Below are 25,999 nucleotides of genomic sequence, written 5' to 3'. Positions count from 1 at the left end.
ACACTAGGCAGCATTGAATTTGCCCCATGGTCAAAGAACCCGCAACCCTCCCAGTTGACACTAGTCCCTAAGCCATGAGTTAACCTGCTGGATCCTCCTGCTGTTTCCCTCATCCATTGATGTCTAATGACATCCATTGCTGTCATTAGAGGGATGGAGGAGAACACAACTTGGGCTCCTGATCTCTTCAGCAGTTGCCCCAAGCCCTTGAAGTCTCTCTTGATTGAATGGGTGCTTCTTGTTATTACATCATCACTTCCCCCTGGAAGACCAGAAGTGGGTAATGATCTGAAGGACTCACAAGGCTGGAAAGCTTACCTATAACATCCTTAGCCTGGGCACCAGGGAGACAGCAGACCTCCATGTGAAGCAGACTGGCTCTGCATATAGGGGCCTCGGCTCCCCTCATCGGGGAGTCAGCAACTACAATGACTCATTGAGTTTTCATTTCTGGGTCAGTTTTGATGGCTGTCCTGAGGCGAGTCAGCCTTCGTGGTATCTCTGGCTTTTTTGAGCTCTTGACTTTGCTTGTAACCAAATCCTCCTGCAGAGCCTCATACCTGTTCTGCAAGGGCACTACAGGTGGTGTACTTCTTAGGGGAACACACTCGCTCTGTTTTCTTTTCCATCGAGCACTGGCTCGCTCTCATTGACCCTCCTCCTCTGGGTTACTTGGGGGAGGGCTCAGGGGCATAGGGATGAGCGGGTATGGGATCCTCTGCTCCCATACCCAGTGTTATTTCCTGGTCTAATTTAGGGGAGATCATTTGAAGAAGGTAATCGATTTCCTTCTCACTCTCCCCGATGTTTCTTAGCCTGCTCACCTCCTCCCTGAGATCCATCACCTCACCTTGGAGCTGTATTACCCTGCTGAGCAGATCACCAACCTGTTCACACCGCACACAGTCACAGCCGGAGATGCGTCCTGCTGCCACTGCCAGGCTGGGGCATTCCTCACTGCCTATGGCCTAGATACCCAGACCCATTTTTCTGGCTGTTGGGAGTAAAGTCTTCTTTCTCCGAGTACTTACCATCACCCTAGGGGTGAGCTGCAGCTCCCTGCCCGCGCAAACTGCCCTGAAGCCTTCTCTATTCGCCGCGCCTCCCAAGGGCGTTTCAATCCCCCTGCGGTTTGCCTGGCCACGCCCCCCGCCGCGCCTGATTGGCTGAGCCAGCGAGCTGCCGGGTTTCTTCCCGCGGTTCTGGGCAGCCGTACGGAGCGCCTCGATCTCAGGAACCCCCCTGTACCGCTTCATCTCAGTTAGCCCCTGCCCTTACCTCGGTTTTGGCTCTCTCCCACCGCCTCTGCTGGCCGCCGCACCAACGGAATGAACTGACCTTCTCAACATTACCATGTCGGTGCATCTTCCAGGTGTGATGGCTTTGGCAGCGGTCAGGCACTTCCTAACATTGTTTAAAAATGGCTCTGGCTTTTCCTAGCTTTCTGGGATACGCATGGCTTGTTGGTACCTGAGTGAGGAGTTCTGGTTCTGGCTTCTCACTGTTGGTGTGGGTGGGTGAGAGCTGCCTGAAAACTGCATGGTTGAGGTGCAAAGAATCTTTTCAGGGCCAGGAGCAGAGTCTGAGGTGACAGTGTCAGGCTGGGGTGCTAGGTGGGGGTGTAGAGAAGAGGGGCTGACTGGGGACCCGGGTTAGGACATGCCAGTGTAAACTGGCACTGCCTGCTCCATGGGTTCCCCCATTCCATGAAATGGGGTGAGACCCAGCTACTGCAGAGGGTGGGCAAGAAACACTTCTCAGAAACTAAATCTGCTCTGATCTCCCAGCTCAGCTGAGCAGACATCATCCCCTTCCCATAGGAAAGGCATCGTTAGCCTGCCCTGCCCTCTTGGGCATCTACCAGTAAGATTCAGAGAAGTGCAATAAGCCTGCACTTCTGGAGCAGGATCAGGACGTTCATCACTGATGAATATCAAAAGCATTTTGAAGGCCCAGGGGATGCCTTGCAGAAGCAGTAGGGGAAGGCAAAGTAGATCGTGCTGGAGCCTTGGTGCTGCCTGTCATGTTGCCCCTTTCACCCCATCAAAAGGATCAATATCGATACATACACTAATGGCAACATTTCCCTTTATGCAAACAAAAAGGCTTTCTCTTTGGCCAATAAATTTCAGCTTGCCATTTTGTCATCACTCTCTATAAGCTCCACACAGCTGGTTAGACTGTGTAAAGATACAGTTTCTGGACTTCACCAAAACAGCCCAAAATGCAAATTGATGTGCATGCTAGTTTAGCTGAAGGGGCAGTTCACAGAACCACAGAGTCATCCAGGTTGGAAAGGACCTTTGAGATCATCAAGTACATTCAAGTACATTCATCATGGTACTGCTGGGGAGAGTGGGATCCTTGGCTGACAGTAAGGACACAGTTATATATCTGAAGTATTTCCCACTGAGATAAGGCAATGTTCAGGCCCATGGGAAGCCTGGGGGTCAAGTAAACTGAGTGATAGAGAGGCAAAACCACACCAGAGCAGAGAGTGTAAATCCAGAGCAGTGTAAATCCACACAAGAACAACTCCAGGGCAGGAGGACTCATGCACTCACTCTTTCGTTGCTCTGGGCACAGTGAAAAAGTACAAGGGCTGCACAGGGACACTGTGTGAAGAGGCAGTGAAAGCCACAACTGTGGGTGACTCCTCAGGGCACCTCAGGCTGGAAGTCTTCTACTTCACAGCAGCGTGATCCTTCTACCCAGCTCCCTGACCCTTTACTGTGGGGTGTATCTCCCCAGCAGCCTCACCAGCTACATACTGCTTGGGGGGGCACAGGGGCAGGAGGGTAGCCCCATCCCTGGTGTGTAGCAGAAAGAGATAGTGCAGTAGGTCACTGCTTGCTCAAAGCACTGCTCTGGCCTCTACCTGGGACCCTGGCATGCTCACCACATGTCTGGACACCTGGATCTTGGCACCTCAGGATTGTGGGTAGGATTTCCTTTGCTGTCAGAGATCACCATCCCCTAGGGGTTCCCCAGCCTGACTACTCTGTGCCAGTAATGGCAGCTCCATGTGACATGGCTTTAGTCCTCCCCACTGTCTGCATCAGGTCAGTGCTCAGGCAGCAGAGCTGACTTTGCCCCTCCCAGAGAGAGAGCACTCCTACACCAAGGTCTTCTGCTCCTGTCACTTCCCTATGCAATACTTAGGCCACCTCTGGCTCATCTGTTAAAGCCTGAGGTTGTATCTGTAGTGGTTGCTCCACCAAGCTGGGAGGAAACTGGGGGCAGAAGGACAGACTATGCTGACCTGGCACAGGGCACAAACAGGCAAACACCTGAGCAGAGCACCCTTTATGTGTCTGCCCTTTTAATGCCCTTGCCCCCTCCCCACATCATGCTGATGTCCTAATTTCCCCAGGTTTGGTTCCTCCTTGGGCAGCCACATGCCTGGTGCAGTCCCAGGGTGCTCTCCCCCTGCAGCGTGTCCCCCATCCCTGTCAGAGACCCCCGGGGCTGGGGGGGATCTGGGGAGAGGGTGGCTGTCCCCCAGCCCAGGATGCTGAGCTCCCCTGGGCAGGGTGTCACTGGTGGTTCCCTGAAGCTTTGGGTTCTTCTCCTGCATGCAGATGAACTTTTCATCAGGAAAGCTGGCATTCCTGAGATGTGTTCTTTCCTCTGTGAGACAGACAATACTGCAAGCATGGTAGTTGTCATCATGGAGCAGGCACATTGGACTACAGGTAGTTTGAAATTCCCCATCAGTTCTCAGCTCAAGCATCCCAGGGTTGTCCCCAAGACTCCAGGTCTGTTTTGTCACCCTCCCCACAGTTCTGGTTCTTCTGCTGAGCTGTGGGACTACAGCTCAAAGGGCTCAGGGCACCCTGGCATTCCTGGCAGTCCAGGGGAAGATTTCTCTCCCTGCTGCTTCTCCTAATCCTCAGAAGAGCAGAATGTGGCCCTGCCAACAAGGGGCCCTGCTGATCACGGAGTTGTAAAAGCTGCTGCCTGACCTCCTGTGTTGCTTTGTATGCTCAGGCAGTGAAACCAGCCCCAAAATCTTCATTTGGAAGCAAAAAACTCTGCTAAAATGCAACACCAGAGGCTCAAGGCAAACACTTGAGACTTGCCATTGATTTACCTGTGAACTGGAAGATGTGATCCCCCCCCAAAACAGTCACCCGTAACCACAGCATGTCCTGGCCATGCACCAGCTGATTAAATATTTCTGATATCTTCAAAAGGTTCAGTACACTGACCTGTGTGCTGAAGGGAACCAGAAAGAGAATATAATTCGTATTGTTTGTCTGAATCCTTTAAGAAGCAATTGCTACTCTAAAATTAGAGCACGTAGAAAAATATTATACTATCTGCAGTCTGAGTGAATCTGAACCTTCAGAAGAAGCATTTTCAGATCACTTACATCATTAACAGAAATGTTCCTATTGCATGCCGTCTCCTTTTTGCCTTCCAGCACAGATTAAAAAAAAAAAAAAAAAAGAAGTGGCTTCCTTCTTGAGCCCTGTTATTGAAACACATTGTCAGAGTCGTGTTCAGGAAATTTCAAGGGCAAATTGTGGCAGTTTGGCTTTCTTGTATTTGAGGTTTTCTGCTTCATGGATCCATTTGTCCACTCCTTGCTAAGGGATCTGAACAGCAAGCTTCCAAGCTTCTTAGTGCTGTCTCTTGGCTGGGTTTGCTGCCCACACTTCAGAGGCCAGCAATTAGCAGCAGCATCAGGGTGAGCTGGGAACAGGCAGAACATGCCCTTCCTAAGGAGACAGAGGCAGGCACCCTGCAGGAGAGTCAGTGATGCCCTGGCTCAGCCTGGTGCCTGGCTTGCTAGAGAGGTCTTCACAATGGGAAGAGAGAGATGGAACAAACAGAAAGGCATGGAGGGACAAATTCCCCCCTTATTTCTCTGACGCACCATTTCTCTGGGTGGGCTCAAGTGCAACCACCTCTGAAATACATCTTTCTCATTTCTACTGTCTTCTAAGCTGCTCTGTTTTCCCCTGGTGACACAAGTGCTGTTGTATTTTAAGAAAGTATCCTGGGTGGCACCAGAAACAGCATGTCCAGCAGGTTGATGGAGGGGATCCTGCCCTTCTGTTCAGCTCTGCTGGGACCCCCCCCCCTGCAGCACTGCATCCAGCTCTGGGGTCCCCAGCACAAGACAGACATGGACCTGCTGGGGTGGGTCCAGAGGGGTGCCACAAAAATGGTAAGAGGGATGGGACACCTCTTCTATTGTGCTGCTCAGAATGATGATGGTAATGAGTGATAATTACTGCCCTGCCAAATACTGACAGACTGACAGACTCTACTGCAGGGCCCAGGCCTAGGTGCATTGCTAAGAGGACAGGTCACAGGTTGTCATTATTGTGGCAAAAAGCCCCTACACAATTTTAGGTCCCACCTTCTGTATATAACAGATCAATCAAGGACAACAGGCAAGTGTGAAAAGCATTGTAACTACCCCTCAGCTTCTCCTGTTTAAATACTGTTTATTCTGTGTGCAAGGTTTTTGGCATCAACCTGCTGGCACTCAACATTGTACAATGCTGTAATAAACCTGGTATCTCCTCTTTGTGCCTGGACTGGCCTTTGCACACCAGGTAAAGATCCTGATTTTGAGACAACTCTATGAGGAAGAGAGAGTTGGGAGTTCTTCAGTCTGGAAAAGGCTATGGGGAGACCTCATTGGGACCTTTCAGTATGGAAAGGGGGCTTTGAAAAAAGATGGGGACAGACTTTTCAGTAGGGCCTGAAGCAAAATGACAATGGCTGATAGTTTTAAACCAAAAGATGGGGGTTTCAGACTAGAGATATGGGGAAGAATTTTTTTACAGGAAGGGTGATAAAACAGTGGCCCAGATTGTCCAAGGAGGTGGGAGATGCTCCAACCCTGGAAACATTCAAGGTCAGGTTGGACAGGGCTCTGAACAACCAGATCTGGTTGAAGATGTCCCCATTTACTTCAGAGGAGTTGGACTAAATGACCTTTAAATATCCCAATCAACCCAAACCGTTCTATGACTCTAGGGTTGCTTGGGTCACTCACAGTGCTCAGTGACCCTGGATGGGTCAGACATCATCAAGCATCTGGGCTGGGCAGCAGCAGCAGGATGGTGTGGCCAAGCACACGGAGAGGGCTGAAAGGTAAGGGTGTGCCCTGTCTGCAGCTTCGTCCTGCAGGAGGGCAGGCAGAATGTCAGGGAACTTGAGCTGTTTCTACACAGCTTATGGAACCACAAACCTGCAGTACACAGGCACTCAGATGTGGCTGGGCAGCCTCATCACCTCCAGACTAAGGAACTCTGAGGGTGGGGTGACTAATCCACTAAGTCCAGTTCTTCAGATACATGAAATATTTTCTCATTTTTTCTCATTCATGAAATCTTAGTCATGCTTCTGCAGCAGACGTGTCTTTCTGATCCTGAACCCAGCAATTATAGAGCAATTACGTCGATCATGGGACATGAAGATGACTTCACTGGTTAATCTCATGACCAGGATGAGCTCCTGGCTGTTTGATGTTCTTACATTTCTCACAGAAACAGCTTGTCAGGCACACAGCAGTGGGTTTGAAGCGTTCAAATAGTTTTGAAATGTTTCCCCAGACATAAAGCTTTTATAGATCAGCTGTGACATGATCAAAACCTGGCCCATGAAGAATGCTATTGAGAGACAAAATGTCTCATAAATTTATGGAGAAATGTTTCCCAGGCTTCCAAAACTTAGAATACTCAGAGAAAACAGAACCACATGCTCAGTTCCCCCAGACACACAAATCTACTACATTTGGTAGCTTGGTGAGAACCTCTGATCTCTTGTGTTAGTGAATACCACTTTCATCCCCAGGTTTTTCCTATGGCTTAATTACTTTTTAAATTAAGCTTCTGCTTCCCAATGTCAATTGCTTTGAAAACAGCAACCAGGGAAATGTAATGCAGATTGTCCATGAAAGCTGCATGAATCAGCAGTTGATGCAAAAGCTTTTCCTGGGCACTGTTTAATATTATATTAATTAGAGGTGTCAGGCCCTAGCCCCATTTGCAGTTAAATTCAGTGACCACAAAGCAGTACTAGTCATGAAAGGTGCCAGACAAACTCAGCTTTTATATCTATAGAGAAGAAAAATATCCATAGTTGCTCTGGGTGAGGTGATATGAGGGAAGAGCAGTCCCTGGAAAAGGAACAGAAAAGGTAAGGTCAGAAGGACCTGCAGTGCAGAAATAGTCTGTCTAATTACAGAGTATGAAAGAGCAAAACCAGAAAGGAACAAAAAAGAAAAAATCAATATCTTTCAGAATGTGAGTCTGTTTTCTGACCAGCTGTATGCTAAATAAAGAGCAGCAGACAGCTGCAGAGGAGTTTAAACACAGGGCAGGACATCTATACAGCAAACACTGGCATCAGATCGGGGAAGGAAGAGCTGATACAGGAGATGTGGGTGCCTGCACCCCCATTTGCACAGTGCCTGTCAAAGTCACATGGTCTCAGGCCATGTCCAAGCACCCTGGCACCCACTGCCTTTGTCCTTAGCGTCACCAAGTCTGCTCCTCAGCTGGAGCTGGGCCATGGCTTCAGGGACTTGTATGTGCTTGTAGGTGCTAGCAAGTGGGGAGAGGGGGACTTTTGGGGGTGGCTGTCATGCTGGCAGTGTCTGTGCCTTACTGATGGGAAACCCACACTGTGCACACACACATGCATGTATGCACGTATGTACGTATGTATTTCCCACTTCAAACTGATCAGAGGCGAAGTTGTTGGTGCTGCGTGTGTCGGTGTGGTGGCTGAGGGTACACCGGCGTCACTCCACGTGGAGAGACACGTGCTGCAAGACTGTGTTTTTGTACATGGGGAACGCGTCCATAGCCTGGCTGCTGGCTGGCCCAGGGGGCGAGAGGCTGCAGCAGCTTCCCCTCTATGGGGCTGATGGAATCAGCCTCTTCATAACATCACGGGGGCTGGGGGAACCTGGGACATCCTAGGAAACGTGCTCGGGGTGGGCAGAAGGCACAGACCCAACGCCGCCGGGGCCAGCCCCACCGGCGGGGCCAAACACGGGTTCCCGGAGGACGTGCCGCCCACCAGGCCGGGTCCGAGGGAAAGGTCGCACGGACGGGGTCCATGGGTCCGGGGCGTGTGGGTCGGGAACCTGCAGGTCTACCTCCTGGGGCCTCTCTCCGCGGGCGGGGCGGGTTTGGTCCCGGGGGCGGAGCGCGGCTGCCGCTGCCCCGGCCCCGCCTGCCCAGAGGCCGCTCCCTCGCCGCTGGCGCCGGGTCCGTACTCAGCTCCGGGAGCAGGTAACGGGGGATTGTCCTCTGCGACGCGGGTGGGGGGGTATCCCTCTGCCCCAGGGGAAGCGGAGCTGCGGGACCCCCGGGTGGAGGTGGTCCAGGGAGCCCCCGACGGTGCGGCAGCCCCCAGGTCCTCGACCGGGCGGACAGCCCTACGCTGACCCCGCTTCCCCCGGCCCCGGCTGTTCCCAGGGGTCCCCGCCCTGCCTATCCCCGGCCCGTCCATCCGAGGAGGGGCTGGAGCTGGGGCTGCTGAGCGATCGGGCAGACACCGGGCTGGGCCGGCCGTGTCCCGGTGTGCGTGTAGAAGGTGTCGGCCGAGGTGGTCAAAAGAGGGCGGTTTTGGCTGAGAGAGGTGTTTCAGTAAGTCGTACTGGTGGTTCTGTTTTGCGCCGTCTGTTTTTAAAAGCCACGTGGAAAACGTCTGTGCGTCTGGAGGCTGCGGGACACCCGGGGTGTGCAGTAGAGAGGGGGTGGCGGTGCCGTGCTGGTGGAGGGGCAGTTCCCTAAACCCGGGGGAACAGCAGAGACCTGGGCATTCTGAGGCTTGGTATGAGGTCCTGCTCTTCTCTTTTATCCAGAAATACGTGATGGTGCCGTGCCCATATGAGTGAAATGTTCAGAAGCTTTGGTTCTGTCTGCCTCTCGTTTTGCTTCGGTGCCTTGTTTCGTGGCTTCTGTTGAGTTCATTTGCTTTTTCGTGGGAGGAAGCTACATGCTCCCGCACAGCCACCCCCGAACCAACTAAACAAGCAAACAAATCAAAACAAACCCAAAACAAAACAAAGCCAGGACTTCTCTGCTACGGATTTCACAGGCAGTGATTTTTTGCTTTTTAACCACGATGGGAATATACTGTGAGAGAAATTTCATCTGAGCCTGAGAGAGCAGAAGTAAGAGTGGCTTTAACATGAGATTATCGAGTGCAGCATCTGTGGAGAGCTGCTTTCCCCGAAGGCTGTGGTCTGGAGCAGGGCAGTAGCTGATGACAGAGCTGAGACCTCTCTGGAGCACAGTGGAAGATAAGGCCAGCACAGCACTGCTTGTTCATGCTGTACGTGTTTCACTTTTGGGCCCGTGTTTGCTTCACTTGTGTGTGCTCCTGGTGGCTGTCTAACCACTGAAAACACAGCTGCCAGCTTCCATCTGGGCGGCTTATTCTGAATGAGTATGTTGATCTCTTCCTCTTGAGCAAAGTGTGTTATGTAACTCACAGCAGCACATTGGTGGCTGCCTTGTTGAAAGTGGGTTTACTACAGCAGTGGGCAGCTACCTCAAGTTTCTCCTCCCTGGAAGATTAGGCTGAGGCTTAAGCCTCAAGTGAGATGTCTAAAGGAGCCAGTGTCAAGGGGCTAAAAGACAAGAAATGTAAGGGTCATGAGGGTCTTGTGCTGTAGGAGCAGACCTGCTGGCCCAGAAGAATCTGCAGAATTTAAGATGGAAATGGTAGTTATATTAGGTAGGTAGTCTTCTGTGGTGCTGCTCCTGCTTCCATATGAGGTTCTCTGTAGCAGGGAAGGGAGACCAGTGTTCAGAGAGCCATCACACCAGCCTGACAAAAACCCAAGCTGTAGCAGAAAAAAAATCTGTATGTCAGCAGGGCAGCGTTTCATTCTCCTTGCATGAATTCCAGCTGACATGAGCTAGAGAGGCATCAAACCCTTGCTCCCTCCCTCTGCTTGGGACTCAGCCTGTGCAGATCTGGCAAGCTGATGGGGAAGCTGTGGGACCAGACTGGGTGTGAAGGGAAGAAGCAAGGGTGCACCGGAGGAGTTGTGAGGATGCAGCACAACTCAGAGTAAGAGGCAGAGACAAACCTTCCTCAGGCAAGAGTAGAGGTGTAGAAGGGCCATAGATGGACAGGGAGCTTGAAAAGAATGAGTGGGGCCTTCCATAGAGCAGCAGGTGAAGTTCTTTTCCACCGGTGCTTCTCGGTCATTTCCTGCACCCATTGCAGCTGCTGTGGGACAGCCTGTCTCAGCAGCAGGAATAGCAGTGTTTGGGTTGCAGCTGGGCTTGCAGCCAAATGTGGAGCTTGCAGTGGTGGAGACTCCTTTGCAGGAGCCTTTGCAGGCATACTGCACGTATTTCCAAGTGTAATGCTATCTAATTTGTCCCGGCTATCTCTCCTCTAAGGTTTAGTACGTTACTCTCTTAACCCTTGCTAGGCAAGCTGCTAGCAAACAGCAGTGTACTTACTCCTACTTAGTTATCTGGGTTCTAATGCTTACAAAGAGCCTGGCATTTTTAAAGCTGAAGGGACACTCTTAGGCTTTTATGAAGTGTCTCTGTATGCAGCATGAAATCCCTGAATCAGTAATTTTCAAGTGCATATGTTTTCCCTCTCTTTAGTCTTCTTTTCTTGGCATTTGCCAAAAGGCCATGGAGAAGTCATTGCCCGGCATGGGGTCTTCATGGTCACTGTGTATGCTAAATTGTGTTTCCTTCTGTGACAACAGTCCCAGGAAGATGGTGAAAATACTCCAGAGTACCAGACTTCACACGCATGTTTGTTGGTTTTGGGATCAAGGTGCTGGTGGAGGAGAGTAATGCCATGAGGCCCATGAAGAACAGGAAGATCTGTGCCAATATGTGGAGTTCTTCACAGAACTTTTTTTTTTTTCTTTTTTTTTTTCTTTTTTCTCCTCCATTGTGCAGATTGCAAAGTGGCATGAAAATGTTGCTAGCAGTGTGAGCTGGTGGACTTCATTGTGCACACAGGAGCTGGGGAAGAGGCTCTGACTACACATTCTGAGGCAGTTCTTTTCATCACTGTGAAAATAAGTTACTCTTGGAAAGCTAAGTTGGGGAATCAGAGGAGAACATTCCTTCTGTGCTGGCAATTCTTGTCCAGAGAGATACAGCTGAGAGATGAAAGTCTTCACACACTTCCCCATAAGTCTATTCTTAGAAGTGAAAACTATTCAGGGGCGGAAGCATTGATTTTTATCCTTTCCACCTTGAACATTCTGTCTTTCATTTTCCTTGGTGTGTGTGTGTGTGTGTGTGTGTAATCGTCTGCACACAAAGCTGTTCTAACTGTTCCTGTCTGCTCTGAGCAGATGCACCAAGCAAAGATCTAGGGCCTCTGCTGAAATGTTTTTTATCTGGTACCTGAAGTCTTTGCATGCTGTGTCCAGAAACTAGTAACTTTTAAAACTAATTCAGGCATGTGCAGGAAACCAGAGCACAGTGAAGGTGTCATGGTACAGGCCAGACTTGCAAATGGGCTTAGAAAGCAAGCTAGCAGCTGGGACTGCCCTGCGGGTGGGCTGGGGGAGCAGCCTGTGGTCACTGGTGGATTCTGGCCAGCAGTAGTGTGTCTGGTCAAGCTGAAAGAGACAAAGGGACCATCTTCATGAGTCCCAGGCAGCAATAGGCATGATGTGGCAGTGTTGGTCTGTCTGCCTCTGGTTGTCCCTGCCTCTCTGATGCTTGTGTCTCTCTCTTGCACAACTACAAGATGTGCTCCAGGCTCCTAAAGATGCCACATGGAAGCTTCCTCTGGGCCTCTTGGAAGATGGCGGTGCTAGGTGATTGTGGAGGGGGTAGCTTGTTTGTAGCATCAGGTTCATCCCTTAGCTGTCCATCTTCAAAGGCTCTGCTAAGGCACATGGAGAAAACGGACATGGTTTGTGACAGCCAAGGTGAGGGTAAAGCCTGCCTTACAGACTTGGTGGGCTTTTATGATGGTGTCACTGCATTAGTGGACAAAGGGCGAGTGACTGACAACCTCTACCTGAACTTGTGCAAAGCGTTCAATACTGTCCCCCACAACATTCTGATATCTAAACTGGAATTATGTGGATAAGGAACTGGGTCGATAGTCACTGTCCAAAGAGTTGGAGTAAGCAGCTTGATGTCCAAATGGAGACCAGTCACGAGTGGTGTTCCTCAAGGATCGGGTACTGGGACTGGTAACATCTTTGTTGACAGCATGGAGAGTGGAATTGAGTGCACCCACACAAGTTTTCTGATGACACCAAGCTGTGTGGTGAAATAAACACACTGAAGTGAAGGGATGCCATCCAGAAGGACCTTGACAGGCTTGAGAGGTGGGCTTGTGCAAACCTCATGAGGTTCAACAAGGCCAGGTGCAAGGTTCTGCATCTGCAGGTCAAATTGAGGCTGGGCTGAGAATGGATGGAGTCCTGGGTAGTCCTGAGGAGAAGGACTTGGAGCTGTTGGGTGAAGAGACACTCACCATGGTTCATGCATGTGCGTTGTCAGACAAACCACCTGTGTGCTGGACTGCATCCCCAGTGTGAGCAGCAGGGCCAGAGATGGGATTGTCCCTCTCTGCTCTGCTCTGGTGAGACACCTGGGGCCCTGTGTCCAGTTCTGCAGCCTCAACTGAGGAAGAATACAGAGCTGTTGGAACAAGTCCAGAGGAGACCATGAAGATGATCAGAGGGCTGGACCAGCTCTCCACTGAGGACAGGCTGAGAGAGTTGGGGTTGTTCATCCTGGAGGAGACTGCAGGGAGACCTTTGAGCACATTCTAATACCTGAAGGAGGACTACATGAAAGCTGGGGAGGGGCTTTTGGCAAGGATATATAGCAAGAGGGCAAGGGGTAATGGCCTAAAACTGGAAGAGGTAAGATTTAGATGAGATCTTAGGAAGAAGCTCTTTGCTGTGAGGGTGAGGAGCTCCTCGTTGCCCAGGTTGCCCCCAGAAGCTGTGGCTGCCCCATCCCTGGCAGTGTTGAAGGTTGGATGGGGCTAGGAGCAACCTGGGCTGTTGGGAGGAGTCCCTGATCATGCAGGGGGGTGGAACTGGATGAGCTTTAAGGTCCCTTCCATCCATAACAGTCTTGTGATTCTATGATGCCTTTGTTGCACTGCAGCACCAGGGCATGGGATGGAGCTGCCTTGCTGTCAGTGCTGGCACCTGGTCCCTACAGTGCTGAGCCTATGTCCCCATCAGTAAACCATGTGTCCACAGGTTGCATGGTGGGACCTCATGGCATTCCTCTCCTCCTCCAGCACTTTGTCCCCACGTTATGCAGGTCTGCAAGAGTCCTCAATTTCTGTGAAAAAAAAATGATGGAAGGGGAAGAAGGCCCACCCTGTCCATGTCTGCTGTGTTTGCATGGAGATGGGCCTGGGGACAGGGGGTAGAAGCTGGGAGGTGATAAGTGAGGGCTGGATGGTGGATGTGTGCTCTGCCTCTCCAACCACCTGCTGTCCAGCTGCTCCTGCTCCCAGGCAGAACTCAAGTCACGATTCTGGGCATCCTGGCAACATTTCAGGGTCCTCTGAAGAACTTCCAAGACATGGTTGTGGGTACAGTGTCTATAAAGAAGAGGGTGGTCCTTGCAGATCAGGTGCTACCCATCTAGAGACATTCTTGGGGAGGTTTCTACTATCATCTTCCCACCTCGAGTTTACTTGCATTCTGGGCAGGTTGCCATGGAAGCATTAATTCTGGTCCTCTAACATTAATTTCCCTGACTGTATCTTGGGGAACATCTTTAGAACCTACTGTGTGGAAAATCTGTCCTGGTGTCCTGGTGTCTTGTCAAGAAGGCTGGATGACCTTCAAAAGCTTTGCTGCAGAGATGTCCAGTCCTCCCAAAAGTGTCTTTTGATGCAGCCCAGACTCACAGTGAACTGTGTTTGTCAAGAGTGAGTTTAGTTTGCTGCTGCCTGTCTAGGAAGCAAAGAACATGTTTGCCCTCTGGTACAAGAGGGTACCTGCTGCTCTTGGGCAAGGGCAGCAGCTGAAGAACCAGACATCACTTTTATGAACAGCTCCCTGCACAGCAGTTGATCCATTTCATGATCCAAATCCCCTGGCTGGTCAGCAGAGATAGGTATTTGGCTGTGTGAGACTGTGCCTGTTCTCCTGAATCTCCACCTGCCTGAACCAGGAAGCTCCACACCTTGTTGTGCTGTCAAGGATATCCTTCCTTGGTTGATAGATTACACACCAGACCAGGTCTCATCCACAGGAGCCCAGACTTTCTCCAGAGTCAGGGGTGCTCAGCAAGAACCTGGGATGAATATTTTTTTGCTGTCCCTGTGATCTGTGCAAGCAAGTAGAAAAAAATATGACTTCCTAGCAGCAGGGAGGCTGAGCATGAGCTGAAGGACTTCTCTGTGCTGTTCTGCAAGCCAAGGAGATCAGCCACATGGTGAAAGAAGATACCAGCTGCTGCAGTTTCTGCTTTTCATAGCTTGTAAGGGCAGCATCTAGCAGATCTCCTTCCTTCTCCTTCCAGTAAGACTATACCTGATGAGTTGGTGTAGCCCAGGCAGGGACCAACCCTGCTTTGTCTCTGAGCTGCAGTGTTAGGACATGACACCAGCTGTGAGGGAGGTAAAATCATAGTTACAGAACGGTTTGGGTTGACAGGGGTATTTAAAGGCCATCTAGTCCAACTCCTCTGAAGTGAATGGGAACATCTTCAACCAGATCTGATTGTTCAGAGCCCTGTCCAACCTGACCTTGAATATTTCCAGGGATGGAGCATCTCCCACCTCCTTGGACAATCTGGGCCAGTGTTTTACCACCCTTACTGTAAAAGACTTCTTCCCCATATCTCTAGTCTGAAACTCCCATCTTTTGGTTTAAAACTATCAGCCCTTGTCATTTTGCTTCAGGCCCTACTGAAAAGTCTGTCCCCATCTTTTTTTCAAAGCCCCCTTTCAGTATTGAAAGGCCCCAGTAAGGTTTCCCATGAGCCTTTTCCAGGCTGAACAAATGCCAACTCTTCCTCATCAGAGAGGTGTTCGATCCATCTGACTATTTCTGTGTCACTCTCTGGACCCACCTCAGCAAGTCCATGTCTGTCTTGTACTGAGGACCCCAGAGCTGGATACAGCACTGCAGGGGGGTCCCAGCAGAGCTGAACAGAAGGGTAAAATCCCCTCCCTTGACCTGCTGGCCATACTACTTTTGGTGCCATTCAGCTACATTTGGCCTTTTGGACTGCAACCTTGTGTCACATGTCCAGCTTCTCATCAACCAACACCCCCAAGTCCTTCTCCTCAGAGCTGTTCTCAATCCATCAGTCCACCCGTCAAACCCATCTCTCCAGTTCAGAAAGAAGGATGTTGTTGGGGACCATGTTGAAGGCCTTACAGAAGTCTAGAGAGATGACATCCATAGCTCTTCCTTTGTCCACTGACGTAGTCACTCCATTGTTGAAGGCTGGTCAGACAGTAATTGCTCTTGGTGAAGTCATGCATCACATTCCTGTCTTCCATGTGCCTTAGCAGAGCTTCCAGGAGGGTCTGTTCCATGATCTTCCCAAGCACAGAGGTGAGGCTGACAGATTGGTAGTTCTCAGGGTCCTCCTCTCTGCCCTCTGTGAAAATGGGTGTAATGTTTCCCTTTTCCCAGTTGCCTGACCATCATGAATTTTTACTGTAGCATGGAAAGTGTTTTGGCAGTGACCCCAGCCAGTTCCCTCAGGATTCTAGGTTGCATCTCCTCAGGCCCCATAGATTATGAATGTTCCTGTTTCATGAGTGGTCTCAAACCTGATCATCTCTTATGGTGGGAGGGACATTGCTCCCCCAGATCTAGAGCACCTGGGAAGGCAAGGTAGACCAGAAGCAGGTGTCCCTGCTGTGCTCGGGGTGGGCTTGCCTCCCTTCACTCCTTCCCTTTAAGTTAATGCTTTCTGCATAGTGATGGGAGCATACAGGATTATTGGTTTTGTATGTTTGGTTGTTTTTTTTCTGGTGGATGTTTCTTCTTCTGTCTTGAGGAGGGCAAAGTGTGGGGTTCCACCAGCACCTTCAGCCTTTTCAGCACAACTAGCCACAGCTTGGACACTAGCAGGTCTGTGAACTTATTTGTGTTCCTCTGCTCTGCCATGAAAAGGCAAAGGGAAAGAATACAGGACAAAAGACACAAGCTTGTTGTGTGTTTTTCACAGCTCATCCTGGACAGTGGCTTAAACAGCTGTAGTGTTCAGCATTCTCATAGCACTGCATGCATGGCACAGAGCCCTCTGCCTTTTCTCTAGAGTGATGAAATTCAGCATCACTATGATTACTTTGTAGCCCAAGAACTCCGGGCTGGACTGGACTAGCCATTAGTGGAAGGATGGGAGGAAAGCTGAGACACTGAGGCTGCATTACCAGCAATAAATGGTATTAATAGCCATCTTGCTGCTCCTGGGAGACTTGTCAGCCTCATAAAGGAGCATTTGGAGGAGCACAGGAGGTTGTTTTTGGAGGAGGGATCCCCTCCTGAGGAACAGCAGATTTCTTTTTAAATATCTAACCTAGTGCACAGGTTTTGACCATTCATCAAAAAGGGAGATTTGGTTTCAATGAAAAGCAGAGGGACCAGCACGAAGCACTGCATTTACCCTTTGGACCACAGCACTCACTGCCCTTCAGCCTTACTGCCTATATTTTCAACACCACAAGTTTTGGCTGAGTCCTAAAGATTTTCCAGTTTATGAGGACAGATGTTGAGAACTAGGCCCATCTGCAAAAGGAATGGTCTCCCCATTCAGCAGCTGCTGCAGAGGTTGCTGCTAGTGTTGTGATCAGGTCAGGATGTCCAGAGACAAGATTTGTGTCTTCCGTAACCAGGCAACCTTGTTCCACATGATGAGGATTCCCATGTGGGATTATGTGTAGCTAGAGGCTGGAGCTGGCTGCTTTCCTGATTATCTCTGCTGTAAGAATTACTGTGAGGTGGCTTTGAGGGAGTGGTGGCTTGAAGATGGGAGGTGGAAAAAGCCTTAAAGGCCCTTTACTCCCTTAGTAAATTCACTTGCAAGGCAAGAGTACTGCATTCATCTTTGAATAGCTGCACAGGCTCCTGGTACATGTTCCTGAAACCCCACAAAGAGTAAGTTAAAGTAATTGAGTACCTGGGGCCAAGTCTCAGGCCTAGGGGTCATCATTGAGTGGCACCACCACCAGGGCTGGCAGCAGCAGTGGTTAGAGAAATGCTGATAGCTGTTTTTCAGGTGGAAAAGTGTGTTTGGAAAGAGAAAAAAGTTTTCTGCATCTGCAGAAAGTAGATATAGATAGATGTATAGATAGACTTATTCTCAAAGTAATATTTGTGTGGCAGCTGATCATTCCCAATATTTAGAACAAATCGGGCTACAAACTTCAGGAAATTTAAAACAAACAAACAAAAAAAGCTTGAATCCTCTTTGTTTGCCTTTGAGGATGCACCTAGGATCAAAGGTCAAAGGTGATCAAGGGTGTTTCTGTGTCCACTGCAAAGATCAGATATTTCACTCCCAACAATCCCACTGAATCTGAAGCTTCCAGCCGCCCGTATAGCTCTGGAGCAGGGGCTCTGGGAGCATCAGGGTGGGGGTGTCTGGGCTGCAAAGAGCTGTAAGTGCTGCTGTGAGGATGGTGTGTTGCAGGAAGATCTTGTGCATGCACCCTCTTTGTTGCCAGCAGCTGTGTCCTTCCAGCTCCAGTGAATTGCCAATGTCCACAGGAGGTTTTGAGAGCTTTGCAGGCTGGTGCAAAGAAGCACTTTAAAAGCAGAATAAGGGAATTTTGCTCAGGTGGCTTGACCACCTGTGACAGTGTCTGTGGGAGAAGGTGTAGGCACACAGCTTGACCTCCAGCAGTATCTTCAACCTTGTTAGCATAGTTAGCAGTAAAGAGAAAATGGCTTGGTACTTTGTAAGTAAGTGAGGGAATCAACAGAAAAATTTTTATGTATCTGCTTTAAGTGTGTGGACAGTTAGTTGTAACCTATCTGCTTGGGACTTAGGACATGTGAACAGCTTATAATAGCCAATCATGAAAATGTGTCTGTGCATATGGACAGGTATGGAGAGTATAAAAGTAGACATGACTCATAACTAATTTGCTGATGCTTAAAGACCTCATGGTGTCAGTCTTTATGGATCGCTGAAGAAGGCAGAACGTGGGTCATCTTTCCCTCTGTGTCCCAGCTTTCAGGGCTCAGCACAGGCAGCTGGGTAAGACCTGTCAGTCGTCTCCTTCCCTCTGCTTCCCCCCAGGCTGCCTGTTGTTCTGATTGCTCCCAGGTAGCCTTACATCTCTGGCAGGATCCAAAATCTGTGTAGGAAAAGCCTCCATCCTGGAGAGAGAAAGGTCATTTAACGTATTTTATCCTCGTTTGATCTGATGGTTACCCTGATGAAATAACCATCTGGGGTCTGGCCTGGAGCTGTCTCAGCAGTGTGTGCTGTTGGGAGGGGAGAATGAGGGAAAAAATTGCAATGGGTAAGCAAGGATTGTGTCCCCGCAGGCTGTCACGCTCTGCTTAGCCTGGCAGTGCTTCTTGCCCTGTGCACATGGAAGGCTTGCTACCTGGGCAGTGGGCAAGTGAACCAGGAGCAAGAGGAGAACTGGAGTGTCACAGGTCTTCAACAGTGCCCGTTACTGTACTTGGGGCTGTGGGAGCACAAGACTCATTACAACTAAGTTGTATTTCATTATTGCCTTCCTCATGACTGCATGCTACTGTCTGGCTTCCATTACAAGAAGTACTTAGAAAAAGTGCTTCCAAAAGCCCAAATGAGTGAAGATACAGGTGGAGCTCATCCAGGGCTATTTCATGACACCTTATTGCAATTATCTCTTCTCATGCTGTTCTCTGCCACTAGTGAGTGGAGAAGATTTGCTGATTCTGAATACTGCTCTGGGATTTTTATGGTATTGAACACTTAAAGCAAAGATACCATTTCAAAAACACTAGTAAAACTTTGTCCATCAGAAAATTTCAGTTTGAGGAATTAATACTTTCTGTGTAGTGACATGAGAAAAGTAGAAGAGTTCTCCTTGAAAGTTGGTTTGTTTTATTTTTTGGTTTTTTCCCTGCCAGAATCTGAGATAGCTGAATAGTCTTGCATGAGGTGCCTTCTGCTTGACTGTGCAGTTGGCACACATTTCTTCACAGGTTTCACTCCTTATATAGTGAGCTGCCACCGGCTTTCCATTCTATTTTGGACTGGACAAGAACTGGGTGATATGAGAGCATGTGTTGTAATTGTTTGCAGCAGAGATGGAAGATACAAACCTGCTGTGCCACTGTGGTGGTTGAAAGGAAGGGTGTGGGCAGGGCAGTAGTGTGGTCACTGCTGTGGCAGGAGGAGCATGACATGCAGACAGGCAGTTCTTGTGCCCCATGTTCCTCCGTCCAGGAGACAATGCACATCCTGGCACTGCTGTCTGTTGCACCACCCTGTGGCTCCATGCTCTGAGGTTTGCCAAGGCCTTGATCTTCAGGTTGGTGTTGTTCCTGAAGAGTCAGAATCACCCACACAGGTTTTCTTTGAGACATCAAGCAATGGATGTATGGATGGGTCAGTCAGCCATGCAAACACCTGACAAGTCTTAGTCTCTTCTTCTGACAGAGTTTAAGGATTTTTGTGTATTAGGATCCTATCCCACTCAAGCTCCTTAGTGACGTGCTTTACTCAAAAATAGTTGCAAAAGGGCAGGTGGGAGAAGGACTTGGGTCAGAGCTCTTGTGGGACAACTGTGAAGCAAGGAGGTGCCAAGTGGACACACATGATGGGTCTGTGCAAGAGGCTGGGTAGTTCTGTCCCACTCAGCATACATGCAGGCACCTGTATGTCCTGGGGACTCCATGAGAAAGAAGGCTGCTGCTACTTTGTGTTGTGAACAGTCATGGGGAAATATCTGCCAAAACTGCTTCTTGTAAAACAGCTGCTGTTTGGGTCAAACATTCTGGTTTACTGAAAGGGTAATGTGAGCTTTCTCTCTTTTATCATTCCAACTGGGGTTTTTTAAGCATCTCTCCTTCTCTTCTCTTAAGCTTTTCCTCCCTGTCCTGCAGGTTAAGAGGCGTTCTCCAGAAATTGTGTTTTGTGAAGCACAGCAGAAACATAGAAACATTCTCTTTTTGTGTAGCAGGTGTGTGAAAGGGGTAGAGGGTGGAGCTGCAGAGGGAGATAATGAGAAAGCAGCAGAGACAAATTGATCTCAGTGCATCAGTAGCTGATGGACTTTGCCCATGGCTCAGGGGGAATGTTAGAGCATATGAAGGGATGTGGGAAAGCCAAAGCACTGTATCCTTCTGAGAGAGGGATGAGGTCAAAGTCAGAAGGTGGTTTCAGCCACACAGTTGCATGAGTGTTACAGTGTCTGCAGAGCTGCCTGTCAGAAACTGTGAAATTCTTGAGGCTGAAAGGGAACATGTTAGTTAGGCATAGAGGATAACTGCTGAGGCCTTGGTTTGATGTGTCCTACCTATGTCTTTCAGGCTGCAGAGCTGATCTGCTTCTACTCATTCTGTAGTTGCTTCCCAGTCACCGTCTGGCAATGGAGCAGATTTCCCATCCTACAAGCTCTAGTTTCCTTCAGAAAACACAACTTGATTGCAAGAGTATGTGGTTTTGGTTCAGAGGTGCTCCCCAGGGGCAGACATAGGAGCAGTGTGGCTAAAGGAGCAGTTTCAAATTGTGTTGCGTAAGAAAGAGCAGTGAAGAGAATGGTTGGTGAAAGAACTCGTAGAGCTCTGAATCGTATGACCCTCTTTTCTGTCCATTCCTACACAGAAGATGGTGAAATGGGCCAGAATGACTTGCTGGGATGGAAACCCAACAAATGTTGGTCCTGTTTTCTCATGTTAGAAAAGAGGAGTTAGGGAGGGTGTAGTGAGTCAGGAGGGTGCAGAGGGACAGAAGTTCAGTCTGTTGAGAGAAAGTGTTTTGTGCCTCATTCCCATCAGCTTTCAATCGTCTTGTTATTCTGAACTTAACTTATTAATATTTCATCTACAGGAGAACTCCTGCTATGGACCAGCAGCCCACTGTCCTGTGCATTTTCCCAGAATAACAAACAATGTCCCCAGTGCTCAGAACTTACTGTGTGAGCAGAAGACACAACGGAGCTCAGGACATCCAAAGCTTGCAAGCTGACCAGAGGACACAGTGTCAAAGGTGGCTGCAATAACTGTTTCATTGCTGAAATACAATGGAAATACTGAGAGCTGGTATTTTTTGTGACTTCCTGTATGCAGATGTATTTTCTATTTCAATTTGTGTTTGGTTCACTTGCAGTCCACAGTTCTTTCCAAGTGCTTGAATGAATAGCGAAAATGATATGTGGCTACAGGCTTTCTGTATTTTGGAAGGTGCAGTGTTAAAGTGGCAAGTTACCAGATTTGATACAGGAATCTGTTGACTGCCAGGTTCAGAGTGAGGTCTGGAAGCTGGCCTAGACTTTGTGCCTGAGCCTCAAAAGAAGGGACATTTTTAGCTGCAATTAATGGTATAGTGAATTAATCAGGTCTGAGCCAAACCCCTCTAGTGCCACAGTTTTTCAGTTCAGTAGGACTAAAACCATCCTGTTGAAAACAGAGGGTACATGCACAAGGAGCAGGTTGGGTGAGTTACCATTTTCATGTTGTACTGGAGCTTTTAAGGGGAAGATGCAAGATGAACTGCTCACTCTGCTGATTTCTGGAACCACATATGTTTGCAGAGGTCCAGGACTAGCAGGAATCAGCACCCTGGACCAATAGAGACAAATTTGAGCTTTTTACTTTGGCTGAGACTATTTCTGCCCACTCAGTTTTTTACTTTGTTACTGCTTTCTGGAGTTTCCCTGGCTGTATTAATCAGAGAGGAAATCTGTCACAAGGAGGGAATACCCCAGCTCTCTGCCTTCCTGAGGCAGCCAGGAGTAGTCCATAAAGCCGTCAGTCGTGCCCCAGAGTGTCTGGCCCACTGAGGCTGAAGGATACGCACTTGTCCTTGAAATGATGGTCAGTGCAGAAAGCCTGTCTAGTCCAGATCAGTGTACAGGTGAGTGTTACCAAAGGTACCGTGCAGAGGTGCCAAGCTGAAATAGAGACCTGAGGAGGGTCTGTGACCGGGTATGGCAGCTTTTCTCCACTGGATCCAGAAACAACCAAAAAGGAATACAGAGGTTACTGGGTCATTCTCTACCATGAGAAGCTAATGCACAATGATGACCAACATGGATATACCAAAAGTTCCAGGCAGAGGGGACGGGGGATGTTACAGATGCTGACATCCTCTGTGACAGCACATGATCTTATCAAGGAGACAAGGGATCTTTCTGTTACAGAACACCTGTGAATTGGTGTTGGTGACTCGGAGCAGTGTCTAGATTTCCTCAATGTTTTATCATTCTGTTTCCCTGTGGCTTCTCTGTCTTTCAGGTAAATGGAAGATTTGGAGACTAACCTAATCCAGACACGCAAAGCATGTAGGATAGAGCAAATGGTAGCAAAATGGCTTCATCGCTCTCGGGATGGCTCAGCCAGGTAAATGTGATTTTTGTAAAGGAATAGCTGTTGTTCATCTTTGATCAGAGAAAGCACAAGCCTGTTCCAAACAAACAGGGGCAGTCACAGGTTACACAGAGTATTCCCCAGGAAAAAAACAGTGTTTTGAAGCACCCCCCTTAGTTTCCAGGGAGAGATGTGCCTGCTTTCACTCATTCCGGGTTTGTGACACACATGCACAGAAATACAATACTGCTTGATGTGAAATGAACTTTTCCTGAAGATGAAATTGTACTTCTCTGTGTGTCTTTCCATGGGTCCATGTTTTAAGGACAAACCTCGGTCGCATTTACAAGGAATCCTGGCCCACATCTACTTTCCTAAAGTCTGTCTGTCAAAATTAAGATGGACTGGATCCTAGGAAAAGTAGGGAGCTGTAAGTTCTCTCACTGCCCTGCTGGATAAAGGTGTTGCTGTGATCTGTGGAGGTCAGGGCTTGTTGTGGGGCACACCTGGGGTTCTCTCTCCGTGTGACCACTGGGCCAGAGTGACTGAAAAAGTTGTTTCAACTATCTGGTTCCGTTGGTCTGATGTGTTTGGTTTTCTGTGGAGCGTGGGGGATCACTGGTGGCCTGCACAGTTCAGACCCACCCATTGTTACCCAGAGATGTGCTGACCTCTGTCTGCTGGTGGAGCTCACCATATGGGAAGGTGCATGCATGTGCATGGATCTATGCCCCATCAATAATGCATCTTCTCACTACATCTATATTAATCACCAAATTCTTGTCTCACAGGGGCAGACCATCTGTGACAGATGCCACCAGTGATGGCAGTGGCCAGCCTTCCAGCCATGTCAAACTTACTGTCACAGTATACAAAGATCTGGTCCTCCATCACTATGGCTTTGAGATTTGTCCAAACCTCCCTCTTACAATTGCATCTGTCATTGCAGGTAAGCACTGTTTCCTTCTCCCTGCAATCACAGGTGTGAGAAGCCTGAACTGTCCCAGATGGCCTTTAGTGATAAACTCCTGCCAGGTTATTTGAGTTTCTCAGGTACTTCTGGTGGACGTGTGATCCTTGAATACTGAGGGCAAAAGCCTGGTTGTCTGAGACGTGCATACTGCTTCAGCATCTGCCTGATTCTGATGGCATGGAGCAAGTCTGAGCTAATGGTAGCTTCCCTGCTAAACCTTTGCCTGCACTTGGACACAGCTGATCTCCAGGGGTGCAAAGAGCTGCTTCAAAGTGCAGTTCTTTCTCATGTATTATCTGAAATGCAATGGAAGGATTTAATCTACCTTAGAATTTTTATTCTGCAATGGCCCCTGTCATCTGCTTTTGAAAGTGCTCGCTGGGCTTACAGCCTTGTGATGTGGAGAGCATCACTGAGGTACAGAAAAACTTGTCCTTCTAACTCTTGTCCTCTGCTGTGGAAACCCACAACTAAAAGCTGTGTGTTTAGTTCCAAATTTGTCACTGTGCTTGGACTTTCATATATGTTGCCTGGTGCTGGGGTCTTCCTGAGGGACAGGTTGTCAGGTGTTAGGGGGTATGGTGGACAAACATGTCTGACAGAGAAATTCGGTGGTGTTCCTCACCCATATGCTGTTTTTTCTCATGCCAAAGATCCACCTACTCATTAGCCCCTTGGATCCTGTGGCTGCTGTTCTCCTGGAAACCAGACCTTAGAAACCCTTTTTTTTTTCCCTTGTTGTGGGTCCTCCAAGCAGTTAGCATAGTTAAGGAAAACCCTTCTGTGGTCTCCTGAGCTGCAGAGGAGAGTCACTATGCTGGGAATCCGTCCCAGCTGTCCCAGGGGCTGCTCCAACTGCCTGGTCTGTGTTTCAAACCCGCAGTGCCCAGCACATGCTCAGCCCCCGGGTGGGACCAGCAGGGTCAGGCTGGGCTGCAGAGCCTGCAGTGTGAGCTGTGTGTTTTGCAAGACTGGGGAAGCAGAAATGGTACTCAGTGGAGCAGAGGCAGCTCCCAGGACCAGAGGACAGCCCGGGTGATGCAGTGTGGGTGTAGACAGTGGTACACCACCAGGGTCCTTTTTTATTTTGCTTTCCAGAGGTAGTTATGAGGTTGAGTTGGTGCTGGGTGGGGAGAGGAGGTTGTGGTGAATGTCCCAGGTGAGAGGTCTGCCATGACCAGCAGCGTGCTGGTTGCCCACAGGGAGCAGCGCTGAAGGGAAGCTGCAGCCGGGTGACCAGGTCCTCCTGATTGACTCCACCGACGTGGACAACCTCTCCGTTGAGCAGGCGGCCGACATCATCAGGTGTGGTCCTGCCTGGGGACAGGGTGGCTAGGGGCTGAGAGCAGAGATGTGGGCACTGGGTCTCACCTCAGGAATGAGTCTGCCCTGGGGGCTCCCGCCGTGCCAGGCCTGGGGGGCCTTTGAGGGGCTGAGGGCTGCCACGCTGGGGAGGAAGGTGAGGATGGCTGACTGTGTGTCTCTGTTGCAGGGAGGCCGGTGACCAGCTTCTCCTGACCATCCTGCGCTGCACATCGGTAAATGATGTAGGGTCTGCACTCTGGGCACTGCCGCAGTGCTGCCCTGGGGGACCATGGCTGGCAGTGTGGGCCATGGGGAAGGTGGGGTGGCTGGACTGGCAGTCAGGACACTGTGAGGGAGATGTGAGGGTCCTCTGCTTCCAGATGTGCCCTTGGAGGAAGTTTGAAGGGAGGATTGGTGGTAATTCCTCACAGCTCCCTGGAAGGCAGGGCCAAGGCAGCTGGCAGAGCCTGTCAGATGGAGAAGCTTGATGAGCAGTTTGAGTCCATCCTTGCTGGAGCTGGAATGGTCCAGTGGGCTCTACATGGGTCAGGAGCCCTCAGTGACTGAAATGCAGAGAAGGTCTTCTCAGAGAGCTGTGGTCAGCCCACCAAGAGCAGCCTAGAGTGCTGGGGCTGTCTGGGATATGGAGACCCCCTGGACACAAAGGGAAGGTTCCAAGGCTACAGACCCAGCGTCATCTAAAGGTGTTCCTTGGAAGCTCTTCATGTTCTCCTTTCTGAGTGCTAGAAAAATGTATCACATTTTCTCTGGGATCTGTCTGGTTAAGGACTAGGAGCTAGGTGTGGGATCATACTTTGGGAATAGAAGCAAGGTTTCAGTATGAAACTTTGGTGATAATTGCCCATTTCTGTAGTATAAAATTCCCCAGGAGGCATGTACTGCCGACATATTGTGTTTATCTGTGTAGGTCTCAATGTGTGTAACAGCTGAACTGCAAAGCAAGGACAAAATTGGGTTTGTGTGCTTTTTTGCTTCCTGTGATGCCTGAAGGTGGCCTGAGGGAGATTTCCTCCCCCACCCTATCCCTGAAAACATTCTGGGAATGATTTTGCTTTTTCAGAGGGTTTTTTAAATTATTTATTTGTTCTTTGAAACAAGAATGATGATACCTTCAGAAGAGTTACTGTAGCTCTCAGGCTTAAGGACATGAGGTTTCTTGTAAAGGTACATTAAAAAGAAAATCTCTTTAATATATTTTTCTGACCCAAACTTTCCCACATGTTGGCATTCAATGTATATACCCAAAG

At 49.4% G+C, this 25,999-nt stretch overlaps 2 protein-coding genes across 2 annotated transcripts in view; one reads left to right on the top strand and one right to left on the bottom strand.

Annotated features, from left to right (window-relative positions):
• Nucleotides 1-8,124: 8,124 nt before the first annotated feature.
• Nucleotides 8,125-12,476, bottom strand: LOC115599930 (collagen alpha-1(I) chain-like). Its single transcript, XM_030467641.1, has 2 exons — nucleotides 12,463-12,476; nucleotides 8,125-8,764 (listed from the first exon to the last, which is right to left on the bottom strand). Exons 1-2 carry the CDS (start codon nucleotides 12,474-12,476, stop codon nucleotides 8,125-8,127), a joined length of 654 nt encoding a protein of 217 aa, XP_030323501.1.
• FRMPD1 (FERM and PDZ domain containing 1) overlaps nucleotides 8,192-25,999 on the top strand; it is a 38,409-nt gene continuing 20,601 nt past the window's right edge. The window contains exons 1-6 of the mRNA XM_030467771.1: nucleotides 8,192-8,264; nucleotides 20,976-21,134; nucleotides 22,382-22,486; nucleotides 23,245-23,402; nucleotides 24,629-24,731; nucleotides 24,919-24,964. Coding sequence (XP_030323631.1) covers nucleotides 22,386-22,486; nucleotides 23,245-23,402; nucleotides 24,629-24,731; nucleotides 24,919-24,964 — 408 coding nt within the window. The 5' untranslated portion in view covers nucleotides 8,192-8,264; nucleotides 20,976-21,134; nucleotides 22,382-22,385. The remainder of the gene's footprint in view (nucleotides 8,265-20,975; nucleotides 21,135-22,381; nucleotides 22,487-23,244; nucleotides 23,403-24,628; nucleotides 24,732-24,918; nucleotides 24,965-25,999) is intronic.

Source organism: Calypte anna, chromosome Z, assembly GCF_003957555.1.
Source record: "Calypte anna isolate BGI_N300 chromosome Z, bCalAnn1_v1.p, whole genome shotgun sequence".
NCBI classification, from domain to species: domain Eukaryota; kingdom Metazoa; phylum Chordata; class Aves; order Apodiformes; family Trochilidae; genus Calypte; species Calypte anna.
Note: the sequence above shows the minus strand (reverse complement) of the source record. Positions and strands in the feature narration are given on the sequence as shown.